The 18,858-nt window shown below is 36.7% G+C and overlaps 2 protein-coding genes across 2 annotated transcripts; both read right to left on the bottom strand.

Annotated features, from left to right (window-relative positions):
* Positions 1-69: 69 nt before the first annotated feature.
* On the bottom strand, positions 70-2,500 carry LOC115410424 (uncharacterized). Its single transcript, XM_030122070.1, has 2 exons — positions 2,432-2,500; positions 70-802 (listed from the first exon to the last, which is right to left on the bottom strand). Exons 1-2 carry the CDS (start codon positions 2,498-2,500, stop codon positions 107-109), a joined length of 765 nt encoding a protein of 254 aa, XP_029977930.1. The 3' UTR covers positions 70-106.
* A 5,718-nt stretch (positions 2,501-8,218) lies between these two features.
* Positions 8,219-18,729, bottom strand: LOC115439257 (M1-specific T cell receptor beta chain-like). The gene is made up of 6 exons (XM_030163061.1): positions 18,362-18,729; positions 17,953-18,270; positions 17,275-17,319; positions 14,715-15,008; positions 12,593-12,700; positions 8,219-9,220 (listed from the first exon to the last, which is right to left on the bottom strand). Exons 1-6 carry the CDS (start codon positions 18,402-18,404, stop codon positions 9,111-9,113), a joined length of 918 nt encoding a protein of 305 aa, XP_030018921.1. The 5' UTR covers positions 18,405-18,729; the 3' UTR covers positions 8,219-9,110.
* Positions 18,730-18,858: the final 129 nt, after the last annotated feature.

Here is an 18,858-nt window from a genome sequence, read left to right on the forward strand (position 1 = left end):
TTGATTGTGTTTGTCCTTTGGATTGGGATTTTTCTGCTCAGTTTTTTCCAACATTAAACCTGTTCAAATGGGTCAAATCCACTGGAAAATAGGAAATGTATGGGATTCAAAGTGTCCTCAGATCAGTTGGTTTGTGTGTGAGATGGAGCTGAACTATGGGATGGTTGCCGTGGTTTCCTGTTCTGTTGGTGTCACTAACGCTGGTTGATGTTTGTGCATCTGGAGGTTTTTGTACAGACTTCAGGAGTCTTTTCTCACTGTGGGTAGAACTGTCATACTTCCAACAGGCGCAGTAGTATGAGGCTGAATGAGAGGGTCCAACTGTCTGGATCTGCAACTCATAACCTTTACCTTTATCTACAGATGAGAAGTCAGCTGTCTGAGGATGATTATATTTGTAAATGGAACCACTATTCCTCCAAATGTAGAGAATCCGTTCAAATGTTTCTGTGTCTTTCTTCTGGTACCAGTATGTAACACTGCCATCACACTCCTCAGTTCCTCTACAGCTGAAGGAGACACTTTGACCGACTCTCCTGGTCAGTGTTACATCCTCCTGAATCAGCTGTGTTGCCGTGGCGACCAGCGCTGTAGACAAACAGAGGCGTGGATGAAGGTTAGTGTGTGTGCGTGTTGTACAGGTAGAGTGTTGTGGCTCCTGATTGGCTGGAAACACTGACCTGAACACAGACAGCACAGAGCAGCCGGCGGCAGCAGAAGCATTTTGTGTGGTTTCCTCTGGTGAACCTGGGGAGAAGCGGCGTCTGCTGCAGCTGAGGACAAAGCAGGACGAGCTGGGACATCAGACCCGGGCCGCCCGCTTCGGAAGGGCTCCTCCCACCTCCCGTGGGCCCCCCCGCTGCGGTTGGGAGAGGGGAGAGGAGGCGGGGCCGGTTACCATAGAGACGGAGGAGCACATCCTGTGTGCAGGTGCACATCAGTGTTTGGACCTTAGAGCTGGTTACTAGTGAAGAGAAACTCCATCAACTCCAATGTCTCAGTGAGGAACAGTTGGATTAGTTTTCTAGTGTAAAAGTGTCTTGTCAAGGATAGTTTTGTTTTTTAGGCAAAAGATAAGAAACAAAAGTTCTGTTCATTTGTTGAAAATCCTTTTTGCAGTGAATATTGGAAAGAAAACCAACACAAAGTGTGAGTTCAACAGTGAAAATGATGCACAGACTCTGGGTTTGACACATCACTGACACTGTTCATCTGTTCTCATGACTCTACTGTGTCTGGACCAGTGGCACTTCCCACAATCCTCTGCTTCTGTTGATGTTGGTTGGAATGTGAACGCACGTAGGTTAAAGAGAAAAATAATAGACAGATGATGTGGATGAAGTTGTGCTGAAAAAACAGATCCCAAACATGGGTATAGTAAACATTTGTTTCTATCGTATATAAAGGCAAAATCAGAAGGACTGAAAAACAGAGAAAATAGACTCAGACCACTAAGGGTTCATATTTGAACGCTTCTGCAACAGAAGGGACATTGTGCCGATTATTTTATGTTTTTTTTTTTTGTTTGGTTTGGGTTTTTTCAAAATACAACTTGGTTAAATTATTTCAGTGTGTATTAAACATTTTGAGCACAGTTTCAACAATACTGCGATAATAATGATAACTGTGATAATTTTGGTCACAATAACTGTGATATGAAATATTCATATCGTTACATCCTTAACACACACACACACACACACACACACAGAGGTCACTTGGCTTTTATAAAATAGATAGAGGGTGGATAGTAGATTCAGGTTATTGATTATAATAATGATATGATGCATGATTGAAACAGCTGATCAGATGGACTAAAGCACAGGTGTCAAACATGCGGACCAGGGGCCAAATCCGGCCCACCATTTGCAAAGTGTAAGTTAGGGCATCAAACTCAAAATAATATCATAATAACCTATAAATAATGACAACACCCATTTTTTTTCTCTTTGATTTAGTGTAAAAAAAACCTTAAATTCATTTAGTTTAGTGATTTATTCCGAACATGCAATGAAATTTAACATATATGCAGTTGCAAAACATACATAATACAAATATCAAGAACATAGCAATCTTAGTCAGAAGAAAAGCACAATAATTCCGTTTACATTACAATTATGAAAATATTTACATTAAAAACTCTTCCTTAACAATAACATGTGAATAACCTGAATAAATATGAACAACCTGAAATGTCTAAAGAAAATTCAGTGCAATTTTAACAACATTTGTCCTGTTCCTAAATGTTTCGTGCCGTCGTAGATCTAATCTGTAATGCACATGTATCCAGATCCAGATGTTGGAATTCTTCAATCTGAATGAGTCCTCTGTTTGGACTGGGTCTGTGCTGCTGCTGCCTGTAGAAAACCTGGGTTCTGCTGCCCTCTAGTGTCTCCAACAGTAAATGACATGTCACTGTCACTGTTCACACCTGTTTCTGTGGGAGTGGAATGAGTCCTCCACACATGGGCGCAGACTCCTTCTTCTTCTGTGGTGTCATGCTCGGCCTTTCCGTCTGCTTTTTCAGCGGCGTTTGTCTCGGCCGCGTCTCTGACAGACACGACCACGGCTCAGTTTGAGTGGGTTTGTCCGTCCTCTGTGGACGTTGGACTGAGTTCCTGCTGGTGTTTGTGTCCGTCAGCGCTGAAGACGGTCCAGCGGTGTCATAGGGGAGTTAGAAAATACCGCTTCTGCCATATACCGCGATATTTCATTTCACAATACTGTATCGATAGTAAAAAAAAAAAGTACTGTATCGATATTTTTAGGTGTTGATGCAGCAGGGGTCTCAAACAAGGTTATTATGGTTAACGTTATTGTTTTTTAGTGTATTTGATCTTATTTTTGCTTTATTTCAGTGCTTTTGTTTGTGTTTTTAGTGGATTTGATTTGAATGCGACCCTGAAGTGACCCGCATGTGCAGACGAGGTCCTGACGTAATCCGTGCCCACGCAGCACGCACTGTGTTTCCAGAAGTAAATCTGGAGGCATCTGGTATGGGCGTGTGTGGCACTGATCAAGTTTGTGTCCAACCCAAGTCAGCACCATTACAGTCCAAGAATTCCAAGTAGAAGATTCAAACAGAGCAGAGCCAGGGTTTTTGCTGTGGCCTTTTGTGGTGCAATGGCTGCTACGTCTGTACAACCGACTATTTGGATGTGGAGGCGGAGTCAGGAGTGGTGGGATAGTGATGTTAGCGGCTTCACTCACACACACTTCATTCACAATTTTCAAACGACAAGAAGAAGGTTTCCATAGATCTGGGACCGCCTCTCCGTAACACTCTCACCACAACACACTCATCTCCCACCACCTCTATCTGTTCACCAGCGTGTTGCAGTCGGGCTGTACTGGCGTTTCAATGACGGAAAGGTCGGATAAATGCCACCTGGCCGTTCAGACTGACGTGGCATCGCAAAATATCCGACACGTATCAGATTTAGGAGCACATATGAAAGTGGTCTGGGTGGGATTGGAAAAAACTGGATTAGTGGCGTTCAAAGTGTGTTGAACAGGTCAGATCCAGGTCAAATAGTGTCCAAAAATGGGATTTGGGCCACATTTGGCTGCAGTCTGAACGGAGCCTGAGTTTCCAAAGAAATGTTGAATGGACTCTTGAATGTCTTTCATTTGCTTTTGTCTGTGAATCATTGATTAAAGATGAAACTTTTCTCCTTTCTTCTCCTCATTTCTTCATTTTTGGACTCAGTCTTTCCCTTTAACAGTGGTGGTTTTCAGACTTGTGGTAGTAGTGGACTTGCTGTGTGCTGCTGCTGCTCAGTAGAAAACCTGGACTCTGCTGCCCTCTAGTGTCTCAGACAACAAACTGCAGCTCACTGACATTTATTGAACTGTCACTGATTCAACCTGTTTCTGCTGCAAGAACTCCGACTGTAAAGAGCACTGAGGGGACAAGGAGAACCTGTACACTGAACAGAAACAAGGAAATAGTGTGTGTTTGAATCCACAAAAAAGAAGAGTTTAAAGTGTGTTGGATTTGAGCTTGTGGGACTAATAGTGGGACCCAACTGTAGAAGTGTGGGAAAGTATTATTATTATTATTATTATTATTATTATTATTATTATTATTATTATAATATTTTATTTATTTATGTATTTATTTAAATTTTATAATTATATTTATTTTTTAACCCTTTCATGCATTAATTATGAGAACCTTGGTTACAATTTTTTTCTTGAATGTTTCTATTCCTCCATAGGCATGAAAAAAACAATGTGATCAAGTTTGTTTGTTTTTTCATGGAGTTACAAAAATGTCCATGCATTTAATTTTTGAAATAAAGACACATGTTTAAAACCCAATATCAGAAAGTGACATGAAAACAATGAAATAAAATAAAATGATGTTTTCTCACATTTTAACCCATTCTAATGCTAGTTATTACTCTTTTCATGGAGATAATATGCAAAAACAAAAAACAAAACTTTTTTTTTTTCTAACAAATAATTGACTAATGCTGAAACATGTTAGTGCAGATCAGGTTTATCAAGAACAGCAAAATTACAGTAATGGTATGAATTCCAGTGTATGAGATGATGCATTAGTGTCCACTGTGTTGGCTGATATGGAACTAAAACAACAAAACCCATGAATATATAAGAGAACAGCTGGAGAAGAACTGTCCACTGTACTGACCACTATGCATGAAAGGGTTAAATTATTAATTTTATTTGTTTATTTTTGTTTAATTTCTTTGTTTTTTTATATGTATGTTTGTATGTGCATATGTATGTCTGTGTCTGTGTATATATGTATGTGTGTATGTATACAAATATATATATATATATAGTTCTCAGATCCAAGCTGATGACACTGAAGAATTGTGGGTGTGACCGTATTTGGACGGACGGGCTGTTGAAGCGTCCCGGTGGGACGTCCCTCAGATGTCCTCCAGGTTTGACACGTCTGTCAGGATGGTTGAAGGATTTGTTGAAGGAAGCCAAACTCCATGAAATGTCTGAGCTCATGTCCCTGATTGGACATTTCATCCTGTCAGGTTGGTTTATTTCATTCATTTGTGTTTTGGTTGTTGGACAGTTTTGGAAAGCTGTTGTTTGTGTTTGGATTTGTGCTGTTCTTCTGCTTCTTCTTGTGATGTTCAGAGTAAAAGCACATGTGAGAATGAGCTGCAGATAGTGTAGTAGTGACATTTGAACAGGAGAGAACAGAAGGAAAGAGTTCATATTGTCAAACACAAGGGGGCGATAGAAGGACTGAGCTGGACTGGACTGGGATTGGGTGGGATTTGTTATATTGTGTTGGGTTTTGTTGTGTTGTTTTGTGTTATACAGTGTTATGTTTTGTTGTGTTTTTTGTGTTGTCTTATATTGTGTTGTTTTGTTTTGTTGTGTTATGTTGTATTATGTTGTGTTATGTTGTATTGTGTAGTGTTGTGTTATACTGTGTTGTGTTTTGTTGTGTTGTTGTTTTGTGTTGTGTTTTGTTGTGTTGTTTTTTTGTGTTGTGTTATATTGTGCTATGTCAGGTTGTGTTGTATTTTTTTGTGTTGCGCTATTTTGTGTTTTGTTGTGTTGTGCTTTGTTTTGTTGTGTTGTTTTGTGTTTTTTGTTGTGTTTTATTGCGTTATGTGATGTTGTGTTGTGTTTTTTTTTTGTTTTTTTTTAACTTTTTTTTATTGTATACATCAGCAGCAAAGCAGTTTATCAAAACATTTAAGAGGCAATGTGTAGTTCTCCACTATGTGGACATTTAGCTGCCATGCAATTTTTTTTTCATAATACATACAAAAGTGTAAAAAAAAAAAAAAAAAAAAAACAGAAACAAAAAAACCCCCAAAACAAATAAACAAAAAAACAAAAAAAAAAAAAACATAAATGGGTGCTTACGGTTTCAGTATTACTCAAATATATATATAAAAAAAAAAAAAAAAAAAAAAAAAAAAGCAATCATAAGCAATCATAAAAAAAGGGACACCTTTAGAGGAATAACAGAGATTCAGGATGGCTAAAGGATATAAACTTGATCCATTTGTCACAAATACGATAAAATGTTGTAAAATGTTTTTTGTTGTGTTTTATTGTGTTTTGTCATGTTGTGTTGTGTTTTTTTGTGTTGTGCTATTTTGTGTTTTGTTGTGTTGTTTTTGTTTTGTACTGTGTTTTGTTGTGTTGTTTTGTGTTTTTTTTTGTGTTGTGTTATGTTGTGTTGTTTTGTATAGTGTTGTGTTATACTGTGTTGTGTTTTGTTGTTTTTTGTTGTTTTGTGTTATATTGTGTTGTGTTTTCTTGTGTTGTGTTGTTTTTTTGTTTTATTGTGTTTTGTTGCGTTGTTTTGTCTTTATTGTTGCGTCTGTTATATTGTGTTGCGTTGTTTTGTGTTTTCTGTTGTGTTATATTGTGCTGTGTTTTGTGTGTTTAATTGTGTTGCGTTTTATTGTGTTGTGTTTTATTGTGTTTTTTTTGTTGTGCTGTGTTTTGTTGTGTTGTTTTGTGTTTTTTGTTGTGTTGTATTTTGTTGTGTTTTGTTGTGTTGTGTTTTTTGTTGTGTTTTATTGTTATGTCATGTTGTGTTGTGTTTTTTTGTGTTGTGCTATTTTGTGTTTTGTTTTGTTGTTTTGTGTTGTGTTGTTTTGTGCTTTTTTTGTTGTTGTGGTGTCTTGTAGTATTTTTGTGTGGTGTTTTTTGTGTTGTGTTTTGTTGTGTTGTTTCTTGTCTTGTATTTTTTTGTTGTGTTGTGTTTTTTCTTGTTTTGTGTTTTTTGTTGTTTTATATTTTTTTGTTGTTTTATGTTTCATTGTGTTCTGTTGTGTTGTGTGTTTAGTTTTTTTATTGTTGTGTTGTGTGAGCTGCAGATGGTGTAGTAGTGACATTTGAATAGGAGAGAACAGAAGGAAAGAGTTCATATTGTCAAACACAAGGGGGCGATAGAAGGACTGAGCTGGACTGGACTGGGTTGTGTCGTTGTGTTGTTGTGTTGTTGTGTTGTTGTGTGTCCTCCAGCAGTGCAGAGTCTTCCTCATTTTGTGCTTTTTCTCTGAGGGTCTGTCTTGAACTGGTCAAAGCCTGAATCTGGATTAAACTGAGTCTGTGAGCTCCTGGTGGGTGGACTGTGTTTAGTGGTTGAACTTGGTGTAAAAACGTGTTTGTGATGGCGTACGTGGGAGGAGGTGGATGATCAGATGTGAATGTGTTCTCTGTGGTTATTAGACTGTTGACAGAGAATCAACACTTCCTCTGTTCAACAGCCTCCACATTCACACCAGATGAAACCTCCACATTTACAGAAAAAAAGTTGACTCCGTTGTTGAGTTTCCTGTCTGTTATCAATCTGTTGTCATTTATCGGAGCAGCAGAACATGAACCACACTGAGACGGGAACTAAAACCACCACACTGTGGTTTGTAGAGTTACCTTCCTCTGTTCACTTTAACGAACAGAATAAAAATAAGGCCGAAAAAAGGACAGTTTTATCAGTGATTTGAATTATTACATCTATTTAGAAAACATTTAAACAAGAAAAAACTGTTCATTATCTGAACCTTAACCTTAATGATATTAAAAAGATACATGTTTAATTTTATTTTATCAAACTTTAATTATAATGTGAGTCAAAGACTGAAATCAACAGGTTTTTATTTAGAGCGGGGGGGTCAAACATGCGGCCCGGGGGCCAAATGTGGGCCACCAAAGGGTCTGATCCGGCCCGTGGGATGAATTAGTGAAATGGACAAATGACAAGGCAAGGCAGGTTTATTTCTGTAGCACATTTCATGTACAAGACAATTCAAAGTGCTTCACTTAACCTTTAACCTTCAGCTCTGATATGAAAATAATTCAACATGTTCAATAAATATGGTCAGTTTGATATTAGAAATAGTGTCATATTAATGAACTTTAGTAGATTGGAAATATTTGTTTCATAAATCTGACCATTTAATGTTTTTTTTTTATACTTTCTACAGGTTTTTCATGTTAAAATAACAGTATCATCAACACAGAGGTTGAGTTTCATGATGTTGGCCTGAAGAAAATTTATGTCAACTTTAATTTTTGTTGTTTTGTTTTTATTTATGCAGTTGAATCCTTGACTTTTCTTCACAGATTTCTTCTTTTTTTGTTTTAAATCCATTTCAATCTCAAATAATAATAAGATGTAAATCTGTTTATTATTTTCCGACCAATCTGACATCATTAACTCCATCTACTGACGATAAAACAAAGATATCCATGAAACATAAACGCTGCAATATTTGAGTTTATTGAAAAAGTTCCACTGGTTGAATCTCATGAACATATTGTATATAATCTACATATAGTGAGAAGAAAAAGCAAACAAGTACTAGAAACATTCAAACGAATAAAAACAACTGAAGATAAGACACAACATTCAAACTCCATTCAATCACATTTACTTCAGGAATTATTTCACTAATGATAATAATAATAATAATAATAATAATAATAATAATAATAATAATAATAATAATAATAATAGGTTTGAGTTTATGTATTTTAAAGCTACTTGGTAAAATGTGAGAAATTCAAATTCAAAATCAGACGTGAGACATTATTGAAATGACAGAATAATGATAAAAACGACAAAGTGTGAGATTTGTGGTCGTAAGAAAAAAAACGTGTATTAAAATGAAAATAAGCCGATAAATTCCTCCATGTGTTTCTATGTATTTGTATGTTTTCTAAGCGACCTCATCATAATCAATCCAGAGAAACTCTAGATGCATCTGATGATAAACATCAATCCAAGCAAAGACCTTCAGAATCTACGATCAAATCAATGAAATCTTCAACAGAAATGAAAAGAATGGGATCATTATTGTTGGATGTGAATGGATGTGAATGTGTATTTTTCTATTATTCAGACGATGATGGAGGTGGAATGAAGTGGATCCTGAAAATCAAAGCAAACTCAACTGTGAACTATTAAGTATCTGTAAATAGAATGTTGGACATGTGGAAGTCAAATGTCCAAATGTCCATCCGAGCGGGACGTGTCGGAACGTCCAGGTGTGAATCCTGAGCAAAGTGAGGAAGGAGCTGAAGTGATGTGAGAAAAGGCGAGCGGTGAACAGCGGGTGGTCATGTGATCCGGTGGTGGGCGGTCCCTGGTTTCAGAGGCTCATGAGCAGACAGAGTCCACAGCAGTAGACCAGACTCTTCACTATAAGGACGGTGTAGAGTCCACAGAGCAGCTTCAGCCTGGTCTGGACCTGGAAGGACACTGATGGACGGAGGGACGAGAGGAGATGAGGACACAAGGACAGGAAGACACAAGGACAACAGGACATGAAGATACAAGGACACGAAGATATGAGGACATGAAGATACGAGGACACGAAGATACGAGGACACGAAGATACGAGGACACGACGATACGAGGACACGAAGATACGAGGACACGAAGATACGAGGACATGAAGACACCAGGACACGGAGATACGAGGACACGGAGATACGAGGACACGGAGATACGAGGACACGAAGATACAAGGACACGAAGATACGAGGACACGGAGATACGAGGACATGAAGACACCAGGACACAAGGACAGACATTTGTAAATGATCCGTTCAACAACAGTCAATTCCAGATCCTGAAAATTCCAAAGCGTTAAAGGATCAAATGTAAACGTTCAACATTGGTGGACACATGTTGTAGTGCACAGGTGTCAAACATGCGGCCCGGGGACCAAATCCGGCCCGCCAAAGGGTCCAATCCGGCCCCTAGGATGAATTTGAAAAGCGCCAAAAATTCCACTGAAGATATGAATCAAGATATCAATCAAGGATGTCGAAGTGGTTTTTGTTCAGGTTCCACATACAGACCAATGTGATCTCAACTAAAATAATCGCAGAATAACCGATAAATAATCACTCCAAATGTTCTTAGTTTCATGTGAAAAACATCAGATTACATTACATCTATAAAGAAGTCATGACAACTCCAAATTTTTCTCCTTGTTTTAGTGGAAAAACTTACAGTAAATGATGAAAATATTAACATTTACAAACTCTCCTTTAACAATAAAATGTGAAAAACCTGAAATTTTGGAAGTGAAATTTGAACATTATTCTTCCTGTTCTTAAATATTTTGTGCCTTTGTGGATCCAACCCATAATATGCATGTAGAAATGGGAAGTTGAGGTGGAATATTGTTAAAATTGCACTTATTTTTCTCAGGAAATTGCAGTTTTTTCAGGTTATTCACATCATTTTTGTTTGGATAGTTTGCAAATGTACATATTTGTATAATTTCATCTTGATTGCACTGAAACAAAGAGGAAACATTTGGAGTGGTCATTATTTCCAGGTTCTTCTGCTGTTGTTTTACTGGTCCGGCCCACTGGAGATCAATTTGGGCTGAATGTGGCCCCTGAACTCAAATGAGTTTGACAGCCCTGTTGAAGATGGGATTTAGAAGGGAATCAGGAACAAGTGGCATCCATTTATCAATATTTTCCACCATGTTTTTCCTGCTCGGACTGGAAAGAAGAATTTTCTCCCACAACTAACCATCTACTGTCATCACATCTGACTGAGGAAGACACATCTACCATGAAACTAGAAGGAAATACTGGTGTTTGTAAACTGTGTGGACATAAATATTGGGACACATCATGTCTCCAGCTGTCAGATGTCCTGTTCATGAGGATCTGACAGAAAAACAGCAATATTTCCTTCAAGTTTAATGGGAGAAATTGAAGAAAAAATCATAAAACACGCAACAAAGTGAAGAAAAACAGGCAAAGTATTTGATAAAATGAACAAAGTTATAGAAAATAATACGCAACAAGAACAAAATAAGCCACAAACTGAAGGAAACTGCAGAAAAAATACTAAAGCAATGAACTTTAATAAATGACAGTGGATGGACACACATGGTTTATTGGTTAAAGAGAAAATAAAATGAACATAAATTAATAGATTTAAAAAAAAAAAATTCATAACATGAAAAAATGAGCAAAAAAAAAATATTGTTGTTTGTAAACTCTAAGGACATAAATATTGGGACACATCATGTCTCCAGCTGTCAGATGTCCTGTTCATGACGATCTGACAGAAAAACAGCAATATTTATTTATTTATGTATTTATTTATTTATTTATTTATTTATTTATTTTTTCCCTTATTTTTTCACATTCTGTATCATTTTTGTAAATCTTGTTTTAATTTGTGTTCATTTTATTTCCTCTTTAATACGGGGGGGGTCAAACTCATTAAAGTTCAGGCCACATTCAACCCAATCTGATCTGAAATGGGTCGGAGCTTTAAAATAATAACACAATAATATAGAAATAATGTCAAATCCAACCTTTTTTTGTCTAACTTCTGTGTTTCAGAGTGACAAAGGTAAAATGACATGATGAAAATGTTTACATCTACAAACAATCCTTTAAAAAATGTGAATAACATGAACCTATAATTTCTAATGAAGAAACATCAGTGTAATTTTAACACTTTCATGTGTGATTGGATCATTTCTACATGTTCATTCTAACGGACAGATCACAGTGGTTAACAGCAGAATATGGGTCAAATTACACTGAAGACATTTCAGGTTCATATTTGTTCAGTTTATTCATATTTTTTGTCAAAGGATAGTTTGTAAATGTAAATATTTTCATGTAATTTTATTTATTTATTTTTTTTACACAAAATCACTTCGAAAAAAATCATGAGTTGTCATTATTTCTCGGTTATCATGATACTATTTGACTGATCTGAGGTTGAATTGGGCTGAATTTGGCTCCTGAACTAAAATGATCGTTAATATGATCAGTGTAATTTTTTGCATTTGTAAATTCATCCCACAGGCTGCATGTTTGACACCTGTGTTTGAATATATTTTTAACCAATAAACCATGTGTGTCCATCCACTGTCATTTATTAAAGTACAATGGTTTAGTATTTTTTCTGCAGGTTTTTTTCAGTTTGTGGCTTATTTTGTTCTTGTTGTGTATTATTTTTCTGTGATTTTGTTCATTTTATCAAATACTTTGGCTGTTTTTCTTCACTTTGTTTCCTGTTTTATGATTTTTTTTTCTTCAGTTTCTCCCATTAAACTTGAAGGAAATATTGCTGTTTTTCTGTCAGATCCTCATGAACAGGACATCTGACAGCTGGAGACATGATGTGTCCCAATATTTATGTCCATTTATATAAACACCAGTATTTCATTCCTTTTTTTTTTGGCTCATTTTTTCATGTTATGTATTATTTTGTAAATGTATTAATTTTTGTTTATTTTATTTGCTCTATTTTGTTCTTGTTGCGTATTATTTTCCATATTTTTTTCATTCATTCTGTTCATTTTATTGAATACTTTGTTTTTCTTCATTTTGTTTTCTGTTTTATGATTTTTTTCTTCAATTTCTCCCATTAAACTTGGATGGGATGGGACATAAAAACATGAATATTTCCTTCTAGTTTAATGGTGGATTCTTCTTCCTCAGTCAGATCCAACATCATATGGTGTATGTGCGTCACTTTTGCGCTGCTTCATTTTGCATCATTGGCTTTGATGTGAAAAATGGGACTTAGTCAGCGGTGCTCCGAGGCTAACGATATGTGGTGGTAGGTGCGGCAGAATACCAGCGCTGTCCATGAGGAGGCGGCGGCTGATCTTCTGCTGTGGTTTGTGCAGAGCTGGTGGGTCTGCTGACCTTCTCTGTGGAGGACAGGAGGCTGAAGCTGGAACCTCTGAAACACCAAAGCACATGCATGTCAGTGCTGCTGCTCTGAATGAACCCAGGAAGATCAACTACAGCAAGGGGGGGGGGGGGGGGCGTTGACGGCTGGGCTTTATTCATTTCATCCTGAGCAGCTGAAAATCTGGATATTTGACTTTGTATCCTGTCGACTCTGACATCATGAACTCCATCTAAGAACCATCAAACAAACAGATCCATCAAACAGAAACGCTGCAATATTTGAGCTGATCCAACATGTTCCAGCGCTTTAATGTGAGAAATGTAGGAAATAGAATCGACATTTACTGGAAAGAAAAACAACTATCAACTAAAAACACAGCAAAACATTCAATGACATTTACTTCCATGAATTCCAATCCAAATGGGTTTTTGTTTGTGTATATACTTCAATAATCTCCATTTGGGCCAAGTCAAGGGAAGGTTCACATCTGGTCCCAAAAATTAAATGACAATAATCGACACCAAACGGATATTTTTGGGGAGGGAATGACTGATATTTTCAGGAAAATGGATTTTAAAAGGAGAAAAAATTAGTGAAAAAAAAATGTGAGGAGTTTACTGAGTGTGTACGGCGACGTATTAGGACCACAGAAGAAAATAAAAACACTTGTCACTATTCTGTTTTTGTTTTTTTTCTGCTCTGTTCATTTTGCAGCGTGGGGCCTTAGAGTTTAGTCATTTCAGTTTTCTATATGTGATGCACATATGGCAACAACTGACAATAAAACTGACTTTGACTGGGACTGGATACGACAATAATCTACATTTACTGGAAAGAAAAACAACTGGAAACAATGAAGAAAAGACAAAAATGACAAAAAAAATCATAATTCAGTGACATTTACTACCAGTAATTATAATAAAAATGTGTGGAGTTTTCTGAGTGTGTACGACAGTGTATTAGGGCCACAGAAGAAAATAAAAACACTTTTCACTACGAGAATTGAGTCGTTATATTTGGAGAATAAAGTCATTATTTAACCAGAATAAAGTTGAAGTTTTTAAAAAGTCCTTATTTAATGAGAATAAAGTCATAATATGAGAATAAAGTCGTTCCCACTCATTGAAAAATGTGGAACTTGGAACATTTTGTGAAGTTCTTCTTTCATTTGGCGTTTACGCACAAAGGCCAAATACTGAACCCAACCCACCAGCAACACATTGCTGCTTCGCTTGTTGCCTTCGCTGTAAAACTGGAAACTCGGTCAAATTTTCAGAATATTACAACTTTAGTCTCATAAAAATACGACTTTATTCTCATTAAATAATGAGGTTTTTCTGAAAAATACGACTTTCTTCTCATTAAATAATGACTTTATTCTCGTAGTGACAAGATTGTTTTTTTTTTTCTCCTCTGTTCATTTTGCAGCGTGGGGCCTTAGAGTTTAGTCATTTCAGTTTTCTATATGTGATGCACATATGGCAACAACTGACAATAAAACTGACTTTGACTGGGACTGGATACGACAATAATCTACATTTACTGGAAAGAAAAACAACTGGAAACAATAAAGAAAAGAAAAAAAAATGACAAAAAATCATAATTCAATGACATTTTCTGCCAGTAATTCTAATAAAAATGTTTGGTTTGTTTCTGTATATACTTCAATAATCTACATTTACTGGAAAGAAAAGTCAAACAAGCAGCAGAAACAGTAAAAAGAATCAAACCAACTGATAATAAACCAAAGCATTCAAACTCCATTCAATGACATTAACGTCCAGTGAATGTTTGTAGAATTCAACTGGTTTTGTGTTTATGTGTGTACGTTCAAAGCTACTTGGTAAAAAGTGAAGAAAGAGAGAAAATGAAAAATCACCTCTGAGACATTATGGATAAAAGTGAGAAAAAAAAACCACATGTATTTAATGTGTGTATAAATAAGAGGATAAATTCATCCATGTGTTTCTATGTATTTGTATGTTTTGGATCCGACCTCATGGTAATCAATAGAGAAATTGTAGATGATCAATAATAATAAAGCTGAAACTAGAACCTTCACCTTGGTGGGTGGTGCCCCCCTCGTGCTGGACCGTGCACCAGTATTTATCTGAGCTGTTGTGGTTCTGATGGATGGTTCTGATGGAGGTTCTCCGTCCAGACTCTTGGACCTCCAGCTGTTCTCCCTGGGCGTCGGGCAGATCCTCCTCAGTTCCGTGGTCCTTCTGTCTTTTCCAGGAGAAGCGGACCTCAGGAGGAGACATGCCTGAGGCCACACACATCAGGGAGGTCTTCCCGTCCGGGGCCGTGGACGCCGCCGGGTACACACCCACCACGGGCTTCAGCACCGGATCATCTGAAGGTGGACACGTGGACACGGTGAGCAACACGGACTGAGCAAGAAACCAGCACTGAACTATAGAAGCACACCATGAATGAAGAAAGAATCAAGTGTTAAAGCTCCGACCTGAACCCCTCCAGCCATGAAGCATTAGAGCGATTCCACAGCAACATGTGGAAAAATACACACAAAACACAAAGAAAAGCACTGAAAGAAAGCACAAATAAGATCAAATACACACAAAACACAAAGAAAAGCACTGAAAGAAAGCACAAATAAGATCAAATACACACAAAACACAAAGAAAAGCACTGAAAGAAAGCACAAATAAGATCAAATACACACAAAACACAAAGAAAAGCACTGAAAGAAAGCACAAATAAGATCAAATACACACAAAACACAAAGAATGCCTTAAATATACGCAAAATACGCTAAAATACATTAAAACATGGTAAACTAATAATAATAATAATAATAATAATAATAATAATAATAATAATAATAATAATAATAATAATAATAATGGGTTTTATATATCTCTTTTCTCGGTACTCAGACTCTTACAAACTACACTAAAATACACACAAAAATAAATAAATATTAAAAATCAATAAATGAATGTATTTGAATTATTTGAAGGTAATTATTAATGACTGTATTTCTGGACATTCTAATTAATAATCTAATAGTTTTTTTAATATTCTTTCTGTGTTTTCTTTTTGTGTGCTACTCTTCTGTTCGTGGTTGCCGTTTGTACTTGAATATCCTAATACTAAATGTACATGTGCACTGTTCCACTCTTCTGTCTCTCTCTCTTTTTTTTCTTCTTTCTTTGTATTATGACTATGAATGCTACCTTGTGTGTATACTTATAAATGTACTTATGCACCCCCCCCCCCCCTTTTTTTTTTTTTTTCTTGTCTTGTTTCCTCACAGTGTGCTTGGTTAAATGTACAGGCTTGTTAATATCTTTTTTATTTTCCATTTTTTACATCCTTATTTAATTGACTTATACTACCCTTTTTTTTCTCTCTCTCCTCCTTTTAATGATCATTATTGATCCCCTTTTTTTTCTTCTTTCAGTGTACTTTGTATAATTGATGTCATGTATAATATCTTATCAGACTGTTTGGAATAAACATTTCAATAATCACAGAAACTCTTTTATTTCCTAAAGTTCTGACATAAAGAAGATGTTAAAGTCATGAAACAGTGAAGTACAACATATTTATTATATCTGGGATTGAACTGATTCAATATATTTACCTTTATATGTTTATTAACTGCTATTTTACTCTCAGTTCCAGTACTTTCACAGAACATAGGCCATTAAATAGAAGAAATATATGTGTAAGACACAAATGTAAATATAAGTGTGTATTTGGGTATTATTTTAGTCTTTATACTATTAATTAAACACATTCATTCTCATGTCAAATACAAATGGAAACTTCTATTTTGACCCAATTAACATATTGAACAGCACTGAGCTTTAAAAGTGCATTTCAAATAGAATTGCATGTATTTTTCTCATCATGTAAAACATGTTTTTGAATCTGCAGGTTTGTCTGAATGACTGAGATGTTTGAACAATATGATCATCAGATTTAAAATAAAATCACATTAAAGATTTGAAAGAAATTAATTTGTGTCACTTGTGTTGAACAGTGTTTATGTAAAAACAACGACATAAATAAATGTTGACTTATTTTAAAAGAATGTATCCTAATTACTTTAAGGTACTTATTTTATTATTAATTACTGTATTTCTGGACATTATCATTAATAATCTAATTGTGTCCATTTGTCTTAATGTGAACAGTTTGTAATACAGGTTATTGACATGTGTAAATAACAGTATCATTATACTTATACGATATGATTGAACTGATATTTTTGTCACAATTAACTTAATTAACATCACCTATCATTTAAAAATGCTTTTAAAATATAATTGAATGTATTTTTCACATCATGTATCAGATGTTTTTTGAATCTGCAGTTGTTTCTGAATGACTGAGATGATTGAACTTCACTTTTATCAGGTTTTATAAAATAATAAAAATACACATTTTGGTTTTTTATGAAGAATATTTTCTATTGAATAGAGACAGTTTAAAATAGAATGAAAGTTTATTTCTGTAAAAGTACCTGCATGAATAATTATGAACTTTGAATAAAAAATCAAAACCTGTCAAACCTGAATCAGCACAAACTGACTTTAAACACATCTGACAGATTTACAAGTAAATAAATGATATTAAATGTTGATTCTTACCTGTTACGTACAGTTTAGTCCCAGAACCAAAGATCCACACATACCCTGTCACAGTGAAATATGCTGGTACAAAAACCTGTGTGCTCCGACGCCGTGGGCTGACGTGGACTAAACGTGTCCAGATGCTGAACCAGGATGAGATTCCAGATCCATGATGTGTTTGTCTCATATTCACATCAACAGGACGGTTTTGTCTTTGTCTTTTGTGCATCAGTTGGACAGTTTGTTCAGTCCTTTAGTCCACATGGACTGGATCTGGACCCAGTGATGGATGGATTCCCATTCATGGTCTCCAGAGGATTGACTTGAGCTTTGAAGTGGACAAACACAGCAGTGGTTTTCATGGACTGTTCATTTTCATGGATCCAACTCTGAGTCCAACATTGGTCCGTGTCCATGACTCTTCAGGTTGATTGTGTTTGTCCTTTGGATTGGGATTTTTCTGCTCAGTTTTTTCCAACATTAAACCTGTTCAAATGGGTCAAATCCACTGGAAAATAGGAAATGTATGGGATTCAAGTGTCCTCAGATCAGTTGGTTTGTGTCTGAGATGGAGCTGAACTATGGGATGGTTGCCGTGGTTTCCTGTTCTGTTGGTGTCACTAACGCTGGTTGATGTTTGTGCATCTGGAGGTTTTTGTACAGACTTCAGGAGTCTTTTCTCACTGTGGGTAGAACTGTCAGACTTCCAACAGGCGCAGTAGTATGAGGCTGAATGAGAGGGTCCAACTGTCTGGATCTGCAACTCATAACCTTTACCTTTATCTACAGATGAGAAGTCAGCTTTCTGAGGATGATTATATTTGTAAATGGAACCACTGTTTCTATAAATGTAGAGAATCGGTTTAAATGTTTCTGTGTCTTTCTTCTGGTACCAGAGTGTATATCCGCCATAACACTCCTCAGTTCCTCTACAGCTGAAGGAGACATTTTGACCGACTCTCCTGGTCAGTGTTACATCCTCCTGAATCAGCTGTGTTGCCGTGGCGACCAGCGCTGTAGACAAACAGAGGCGTGGATGAAGGTTAGTGTGTGTGCGTGTTGTACAGGTAGAGTGTTGTGGCTCCTGATGGCTGGAAACACTGACCTGAACACAGACAGCACAGAGCAGCCGGCGGCAGCAGAAGCATTTTGTGTGGTTTCCTCTGGTGAACCTGGGGAGAAGCGGCGTCTGCTGCAGCTGAGGACAAAGCAGGACGAGCTGGGACATCAGACCCGGGCCGCCCGCTTCGGAAGGGCTCCTCCCACCTCCCGTGGGCCCCCCCGCTGCGGTTGGGAGAGGGGAGAGGAGGCGGGGCCGGTTACCATAGAGACGGAGGAGCACATCCTGTGTGCAGGTGCACATCAGTGTTTGGACCTTAGAGCTGGTTACTAGTGAAGAGAAACTCCATCAACTCCAATGTCTCAGTGAGGAACAGTTGGATTAGTTCCATTTGTAGAGCTGATCAAACAAGCAAACAATCCTAGTCAGAAACCAATTCAGTCATTGACAAGTTTAGAATGAATCTGAGAAAATCTAAAGACAATCCAGAATTTAATGCATTCTGCAAAGTTCCACTAATGAGCAACAAATGCATCAGGACT

Source organism: Sphaeramia orbicularis, chromosome 19 (assembly GCF_902148855.1).
Source record: "Sphaeramia orbicularis chromosome 19, fSphaOr1.1, whole genome shotgun sequence".
Classification (NCBI taxonomy): domain Eukaryota; kingdom Metazoa; phylum Chordata; class Actinopteri; order Kurtiformes; family Apogonidae; genus Sphaeramia; species Sphaeramia orbicularis.

Bases quoted from the DNA above. Each gene is read 5' to 3' on its own strand.
- LOC115410424 (XM_030122070.1), bottom strand. From the start codon at position 2,500: ATGACACCACAGAAGAAGAAGGAGTCTGCGCCCATGTGTGGAGGACTC. The intron at 803-2,431 runs GTGTGAACAGTG...GCCCGGGTCTGA, and splicing joins TTCCACTCCCACAGAAACAG to TGTCCCAGCTCGTCCTGCTT.
- LOC115439257 (XM_030163061.1), bottom strand. From the start codon at position 18,404: ATGCTTCTGCTGCCGCCGGCTGCTCTGTGCTGTCTGTGTTCAG. The intron at 18,271-18,361 runs GTCAGTGTTTCC...GTTTGTCTACAG, and splicing joins TCTGTGCTGTCTGTGTTCAG to CGCTGGTCGCCACGGCAACA. The intron at 9,221-12,592 runs GTATTCTGCCGC...TCCGTCCATCAG, and splicing joins CCTCCTCATGGACAGCGCTG to TGTCCTTCCAGGTCCAGACC.